This window comes from Vipera ursinii (genome assembly GCF_947247035.1).
Source record: "Vipera ursinii genome assembly, chromosome: 4".
Lineage (NCBI taxonomy): Eukaryota > Metazoa > Chordata > Lepidosauria > Squamata > Viperidae > Vipera > Vipera ursinii.
The window spans coordinates 51,198,851-51,207,405 of NC_139514.1; the positions used below are offsets into that span (position 1 = coordinate 51,198,851).

The 8,555-nt window shown below is 38.5% G+C and overlaps 2 protein-coding genes across 3 annotated transcripts in view; both read right to left on the reverse strand.

Moving 5' to 3' along the window:
• The window catches only part of TMEM50B (transmembrane protein 50B), a 24,138-nt gene extending 18,415 nt beyond the window's left edge, over positions 1-5,723 (reverse strand). Inside the window, exons 1-2 of the mRNA XM_083362050.1 lie at positions 5,666-5,723; positions 4,911-4,985 (exon numbers count right to left, since the gene is read on the reverse strand). The gene's annotated coding sequence lies outside the window, so the exon portion shown is untranslated. The remainder of the gene's footprint in view (positions 1-4,910; positions 4,986-5,665) is intronic.
• DNAJC28 (DnaJ heat shock protein family (Hsp40) member C28) lies at positions 2,919-5,708 on the reverse strand. Of its 2 annotated transcripts, XM_083362045.1 has the most exons (3): positions 5,666-5,708; positions 4,911-4,985; positions 2,919-4,355 (listed from the first exon to the last, which is right to left on the reverse strand). In XM_083362045.1, the coding sequence occupies exon 3, from the start codon at positions 4,308-4,310 to the stop codon at positions 3,168-3,170; it is 1,143 nt and encodes a 380-aa protein (XP_083218171.1). In that variant the 5' UTR covers positions 4,311-4,355; positions 4,911-4,985; positions 5,666-5,708; the 3' UTR covers positions 2,919-3,167. The 2 variants fall into 2 exon arrangements, with proteins under 2 accessions (XP_083218171.1, XP_083218172.1); XM_083362046.1 differs by lacking the exon at positions 5,666-5,708 and having other exon boundaries at positions 4,911-5,360.
• Positions 5,724-8,555: the final 2,832 nt, after the last annotated feature.

Sequence of the window (8,555 nt, forward strand, 5' to 3'; positions counted from 1 at the left end):
TATAGAATTCTATATAATTTCCAAGATTTCCAATACCTTTTTCTCATAAGTTTTCAGCCAGTGATCATTTTATCTGCTCTCTTATGTTCTTCTTTCCAGCTGTTACTATATCCTTTTTTAAGTGGGAGGAGAGAATATAAGGTCCTGCAGTTTTCTTGGTAAAGTTTATATACCATTAGAAATAACCGAAGGTGGCAAATATAGCTAATACACTTTCCTTCTCCTATTTTTCCCACCACAACCACCCTATGAGGTGGATTGGGCTCAGACTGAGTGACTGGCCCAAGTCACCCAACTGGCTTTCATGCTTACAGTGGGACTAGAACTCACCATCTCCTAGTTTCTAGCCTGATCCCTTAACCCAGACATGTCAAACACAAGGCCCGAGGGCCGGATCCGGCCCGCAAAGTGGTTTCATGTGGCCCGCGAAGCCATCCTGGAAACAGTGAGGGAACGGCCCCCACTGCCTTGGCCCTGGCCCAGAGACCCTCCTTCTGCCAGAGACCCTTAGATCTGTCCCACTCCTGCCCAGGACCCCATAGGCACCCTTGATGAGAACAATGTAGAGCTGGCCACACCCACCCAGTAGGCCATGCCCACCCTAGCCACACCCACCCAGTAGGCCACACCCACCCTGGCTATACCCACCCGGCCCCCTGAGGGCAACCGCAATGCTGATGCGGCCCTCAATGAAATTGAGTTTGACACCCCTGCCTTAACCGGTAGAAAAAACTGGGTTTGCAGAAGCTTGCTGTTGTCTTTTTCCTAGGGCAAAGAGAGACAGGCCCAAAGTTACCCAATTGGTTTTATGTCTAAGAATTCATGCAGCATTTGAATTCACAATCTCATAGTTTCTAAGCCTGTACTTAACCACTAGATCAAACTGGTTCTTACGTACAATTTATTACACTTATGTGAACTGTATTCCATTTGCCATTTGGTTGAAGATTCCCACATTTCAGAGAAAGCTTATCAGAGCTCTTCACAATCTCTTTGTTTTACTACCCTTTAAACTAACATAATTGGCATAGTTAGACAGCTCATTTCTTATCTCTAATCAAGATCATTTATGAGAGCCAAGGTTGCCTAAACGTAAAGGTAAAGGTTCCCCCGCACATGTGTGCTAGTCATTTCCAACTCTAGGGGCCGATGCTCATATCCGTTTCAAAGCCAGAGCCAGCGCTTGTCCAAGGACGTCTCCGTGGTCATGTGGCCGGCATGACTAGACGTCAAAGGCACATGGAATGCTGTTACCTTCCCACCGTAGTGGTCCCTATTTTTCTACTTGCATTTTTATGTGCTTTCGAAGTGCTAGGTTGGCAGAAGCTGGGACGAGTAACAGGCGCTCACTCTGTTACGTGGCACTCGGGATTCGACCCGCCAAACTGCCGACCTTCTGATCGACAAGCTAAGTGTCCTAACCGACTGAGCCACCACGTCCCTAGAGATCTTGACTAGAGATAGTTAAAAAGTACTGGTCCCAACAAAGATCCTTGAGGAATTTCACTTTTTCACTTCATTGTGAAAATTGCCTACAAGTAGTCCTTATTTAGTAACAATAACTGTGAGCAGCTAAGTACTTACGATCTTTGCTTTCTGGATCCTGCTAGCAGATTCCCATTTGTATATCTGCTAAATTCAGTACCATTACTAGACAACCCATGACCAATTGTGTAATCATTTCAGAGATATATCCTTACTAGATTCCCTAATACTTTCAGCAATGGTAGAACTTATGATGTAGTGGAAAAGTTCTTAACTATTATGACGATACTCAGAGATCTCTGTCTTGAAAGTGGTCCAGATTGTATGGCACAGGAAATGTTTTATGACATTTTTTATGTTACACATTCTCTATGTTAGCCCATTTGAAGTACCTTGGTTTAAAAATTGTTGTCTTACAATGCATTACTTTGCCCAGCTAAAGGTTTCACACAAACAGGACAATTTTAGTACCGTGTTTCCCCGAAAGTAAGACCTACCCTGAAATAAGCCCTAGCTTGATTTTCTGCAGGGAGAGGGGGCTAATATAAGCCCTATTCCAAAAATTGAGCCCTAATTTTGGGGCAAGGTGCACACCTAAAAATCAAGCTAGGGTGAGAGTGGAGCTTACCATTGCAGCCAGGCCTCCCATAAATCGACACTTGCCTCGCCAGCCCATTTCTTCTGCAGCCAGCTTCATTCTACAGCTGAAAATGCAGCTCGGGTCTGCATTTCACTGTCAGAGGCCTTTCCGGAAGGCCTCTGCAACTGAGAACCGAGTTATAGATTCAATCCATAGCTCGGTTCTCGGCTACACAGTCCTTCCAGAAAGGCCTCTGATGGCGAAATGCAGGCCCGAGCTCCATTCTCAGCTGCAAATGAAGCTGCTCCTTCAGGCACAGAAGTGGGCCAGCTGGGTGGGGCTGTCAGTGCCACCACAATGAGTGGCAAAAACTCCCACCCGAAAATAAGACCTGGTGCCTCTTTTGGAGGCAAATTGTTAAGGTATAAATCACCTTAGTAGAGGGCGAAGGACCGTGCTTCAGAGAATGCATGATGTGCATGAAGGAAGGAAATAAAACACGACGCATAATCTTACTAAATACCTTTAATTACAAAAATATAAAAACTAAAATATAAAAACTAAATATATAAGATCAGGTCTTATTTTCAGGGAAACATGGAAGTACACTAGACAACCAATGACCCTTCAACCATCATTTCCAAGATAGTTCCTTAGCAGATTCCTCAATGCCTTCAACAATGGCAACAATGGAAAAGTTCTTAAACAACAAGGAGATATTGAGAGATGCATCTGCCTTGAAAATATCCCATTTTGAACTGTATAACATAGTCAAACATCAGAAGGTGACCACAGGAAAAGTTTCTTGACGTTTTGTATTTTGTCATAAAATCCTTTATAAAATTTGTCATATTTCAATTCCATAGGAGTCATAGGTTTCAGATTTTGAACGCATTATGTAAGTTAGTTCATTTGAGCTACCTGATCTAAACTGTTGACAAAAGACTATCAACAAAAATCAGATTGTTAATGAACATTTATTTGCAGGTTTGCAATTCAGTTCACTTCTTCAGTTTGAATAAGGGATTGTTCCAGTAGTTAATAGGACAATCTTATTTAAAAAGTTCATTGACTATGAAATTAAATGACTAAATTCTTGATCTTACTTCAAAATAAGAGCTATCCATTTTAAAAAAATGGTTTTTATGTCATGTCTATCATGTTCCATTTCAGCTTCTGTTTTCTTTGCTTCTGTCTCGGACTTTTTCATCTGGGCTTTAAAGATGTCTTCTACACGTGCAATCTCTTTGTCTGCATTGAAATGCACCATCTGTCTGCTAAGAATAGGAACAACTAAATTGAAATCATTAATTCTTTTGTTTAATATCTTAATGTTTTCCCTAAATTCTTCACAAACCTCCTTCCATTGCTTCTCTTTTTGGATGGTAATTGGATCACCTAACTTTTTCCTAGAAGCTATTATAGTCTTCCTTAACTTTTCAATTGTTTCCCGTATTTCTTTCTGTATAAGTATCCATTCTGGTTGGTAGCCATTATCTATCAGGATCCTATTCAGATTGTGTGTCATAGGATCAATGTGTGTACAGTCTGAAAATTTTTGTAATGGCTTTCCTTTACCACTTAGATTATCAAAGTCTCCTTTTGCCATAGATTCCTGAATGAGGTCTTCAACCAAGCGTTCAATTGCTTGGGTTATTTTTGTTTTTTTACTTTGCTTTACATCTTTAGCTAGCATAACATCTCCCATAGCTAGTTGTCTCTCCATTTGTCGCTGTCGATATTCCATTATTTGTTCAGAAGCTCTATCAACTCTGAACTGCACATACTGCCTTTCTCTTTGACTTGGAGTACCAAAACCAATACCTTCAAAATTTAAATACTGTCTATGTTGTAGAGCTTTAGATTTCAATTTGTCTTCTTCATCATCATCATCCTCTTCCTTATCTCTTGATTTTATTTTCTTGGCCATATCGTTAACAACAACTCTGTATGCTTCTTCAATTTGAACAAAAATTGTAGAATCTGCTGTAACTGATCCACTATCTGGATGGTATTGTTTAGCAAGCTCTAAAAACGAATTTTTAACATCATTCAACGAACACCCTTCCTGAAGTTTAAGCAGCTTGTAAGAGTCTATAATGTTCCGAGGCTTGTGATCTGACATCAGTCTACAGTTATAGATAAAACAATGTTGAACTGATTTTGGTTTCTTTGGAACCAACGCTGAACACATCCAGACATGATGGTGTATTTTTCTCATCAACACCACACAGACCCACTTCATAATTCTTCAGTGTAGCTATATTTTAACCAGCACCTAACTGGAAATCTGAATAAATAGAATTAAATGAATTATTATGAATTTATACTTCTTAAATTATCTATTGTTGATACAAGATTTTTTTCTGTTATTTTAGAAAACCAAATTGAATGGTTACACATGCAGTAAAAATTTAGAGACCAAAAGTTTGTGTACTGCACTTTTATATATACTGCTGGATATTCCATTATGTCAATAGAATTTAATTAGTTTATAAAAATATGGTGATTCTGCCCTACTGTATTAAAACAGCTGAAATTGTTATCTTGAGTAGTAAACAATTATGAGTTAGAGTTCAGTATAGATTGCACATACTCAACATAAAATCCATTTTCATCAAACAGTGAGATATTTAAAATGTGATTGATCAAAAATTCAATTTAGTAGCCCAAACTAGGTAATCAGTTAGGTCAACTAAAAACAAATAATGTTCCCATTATTTCCCAATTGCAAATTTTGACCCAGAATGTTGTAGAATGCCAGCATTATGCTGTTATGCTACAAACAATATGTAAAACATAATGGAATTCTTAGTGCTGTAGGATTAAAATCATGAATGCTTACCTTTCGTTCTTCTATAAAAGCATGATTATTTTGCACATCTTGAAAATATTGGATTCTACTGGTTTTCTTTTTAAACTGTAAAAAAATAAAAAATCCCCGCTAAAAATATTAACAGCAGCAAAGGTGAACTGTTGGTCCATCAGTGAAACCATCCTATTATTTACATAACTAAGCTGTCATGTCATTATTTTGTATGCATTATATCAATACTCTTTCCTATTCATATATAGATTTTGTTCCATCTTAAGTAAAATAATAGAACTAGAAAATGTATTTGGATTATTGATACAGATAAAAATATTTTTTCTATCTCCATTTTCTTACAATTCACCTGTTCATGGTACTAATTAAACCCCCTTCCCACTCCAACCTAAAACAAGTGCAAAGGAGCAGTGTAGGATTGGCATTTGGTGCAAGCTCAGTTTTGCTATCTTGTTCATTTATTCGTACTTCTCAGGCCTGAATCAAACCGACATTTATATTTGATAAGAAATTGAGGGGCGGGTGGGGGTGAGCGAAGAGTTTGGTACTCTGTCAGAACCGCAGAACATTGTGCAGTATTTGGGATCCGTGGAATTTAAATTCCTGCTAACCTACGAAAAGTAAAAAAAATAAGGCAAAACCTTCTTCTCGTTCCCTCGCTGCATCTAACAATCTCACCACTTTTTTTCCACCCCTCCAGCCAGTCATCTTTAACACATCGGCTACGTTTTCAGATTTAAATATCTAAAATTTAAAATTCAATAACGAGCTACCATCGGTAACACCTCTGCGACTAAGCCACAATTTCGACCTAACCCTCAGCACCAAGACCAACGTCCTCTGAATGATCTATTATGTCGAAAGGAGTTATGGGAGGCGTAGTTTTCCTAAAGGACGGCGTGTGAGTCCCGAAGAGCCAATCATGATAGCCTAGGACAGGGGTAGGCAACCTCGGCTCTTTTATGACTCATGGACTTCAACTCCCAGAATTCCTGAGCCAGCATGGCTGGCTCAGGAATTCTGGGAGTTGAAGTCCATGAGTCATAAAAGAGCCGAGGTTGCCTACCCCTGGCCTAGGAAGATAAAGTCTCTTCCTGCATCGGCATTAAAGGGAAACCAAAACTCTTGTCTAGTGTTATTCTGCAATGAATCCATAATAATTACGCTACAACATTAATGATGGCATTCAGTGGTGTGTATTAAATTATTAAAATTCATGAAATAAATTGTTTGAAGCAAGCTTAATTGCCTTATTAGTCGCCAGATACTTTTTATTTTATTTTATTTACTTCATTATTTTTATTTTAAATATGTTTTACTATTTTAAAAGAATATGCCAGCTAATTGATCCTCTTGTCTTTAGCCAGATCTATACAGATAATTACTAATAACCTCAAAGTTTTCTGACGAAGCTTGGCGACCAGTGGGTGGAGCAAGTTTTTAAAGCAGAAGAAGAGACTATTCCCCACTTGGCTTCTGCTGCTGTCACAACTGAGTGGGTGTGTGCTTTATGGTTATTTCTGAGAACTGCCTTTAAAACTAGGGACTCCTGCAACAGTTCCTGCTTAAAAAAAATAGACCGAGACAATACTGGAGCATGCTGAGGTTCTGGAGAAGAAGCCGAAAGCCTCCAAATTATGTCAATAGCGGAAGAAACTCAAGAGAAACAGTGGCTGAAGAGTATCATTGTTGCAAACATGTCACTGAAGTAAAAGTTGAAAACTTCCCAAGTAATGGGAGAACAGAAGACCAGAGAAGATCAATATAAGGAAGAAGGATCTGTTCAAGGAAGGAGTAAAACAAGCAAATGGAAACCAATTTATCACTCAGCATGCAGTGCAAAAAGGAAATAAAAGTGAGAAGTCTTGAAAAAGTCAAGCCACAGTATAAAGTCTTTCTCATCCTAGCTGAGAGATAAAGGACATGAAAGTAAATACTTTTACTTTACTGATTGCAGGAAAAAGTTGGAAAGAAAGAGCCAGTTAAATTAAGCCAATTAATTTAACCACCTCAACACATAGAAATCACATCATTAAATCTGTTACTGTCTTTTAGAGACACATAGAAGAAAAGCACTATACATAATAACTGACAAGTATTGATATGCTAAGGAATTATGGTTGTTTATATCTATTGCCTGGGAACATAATACCATCCTGAAGAACCATTTCCATGCAACCCATCCCCATGTCAGCAACTCTGAATGGGAAGAAGTAGACTGAAGTTAAACCCAAGCTAGACAGCGTTCCTGTTTGTCCGTTATGGTTTTCTTCTGGCTATGCTATTGTCTCTTGGGGCCGGTGTGTGTATGTGTGTGTTTTATTTAAGAGAGCTGGTCTGTGACTTGGGGATTCTCTTTGGTTCATGACTACTGCCAGATAAGCAGGTAGGCGCCATGGCCAGGAAGACCTTTGCCCAGCTTTAGCAGGTGTACCAGTTATGGTATTACTGGACCAAGAAAATCTCACTATAGTAAATCATCTTACAGTAACTGATCTTACAGTAACTCATGTTCTCATCTACACCTACGTGGACAACTTACGTGCAGGTACTCTTTGTCAGTCCTTTGAGATAGGCCAGATTATTAATAATAATAATAATATGTGTCAAGCACAGGAAATCAGGAATCCAGAAAGTTCAAGTAAATATAGGTTTGTTGTAAGCTAATACTCTCTACAAGCATTAGCATACAATAAACCTGTATTCATTTCAACTGCCTGGACTCCTGAATTCCTGCGTTTGACATTAATCTGAATGATTAATGGCCAAAGCAAATTGGCAGTAGATGAGAGTCAACATAATTGAAGGTGGGGTGCACTTAGATTTCTTGTGGGAGCAAGAGACTTGAGACTTATGATGCATTTAACTTCCTCAGGCTCAGCCTGGTCATCTGCTACAATAAATTGTGCTGTCTGAGTCCCAGTGACTGGGAACAGGCAATTCAAGTAACACAGAAATCTTAAAGGGTATAACAGAATTTTGAAAGTGCCATCTCTAATGTTCTTTATTGCTGAATACAAATTAAGGTACTTGTAGAGCTCTAGACTTATTTATATTGTAGTGGTGCCTCAAAATACTCTCACTTTTCTCTAGAACATTTTTGTGATTTGTAATGATAAATTTAAATTTCTGCAGCATTTCTTCCAAATTTATGCCTGAAATCTTATTTCACTCATTTCTAGCAAATGAGCACCATTTTGTGTTTTGTCCAGAGTATGTTATTTTCTTTTAATGTTCTTTTACGTTACTGCCCATAGGGGCAGCATCATTTTTCTTCTCCACTACTCAATGTCTATATTTTAATATTTAAAACTGAAAGTATTTTTTGTCTTGTTTTAAATACAGTTTTGAGGCAGGACATAAAGTGAAGGCAGGACATAAAAGTGAGGCATAAAGAAAATGTGTGTATTAGTTAGAAAAGAATGGAAATGGAAAATGCCAAACCACGAGTACATCTGTCTCTCACACCTATTTAGTCAAGCATAGAGCTGTGATACATTTAACCACATATGTCTCGTTTGTAGCTAACCACAAACATGGTGCCGGAAACTTAAGGGCTTCTACAAGGAACCTGTGACCTTGATCAGTAAAAAGGTTGCAAGATATTTAGCTAAATATCAGCATAGCAACAAGGGGGAGTTGGGGGCTGTAATTCAAGTAACC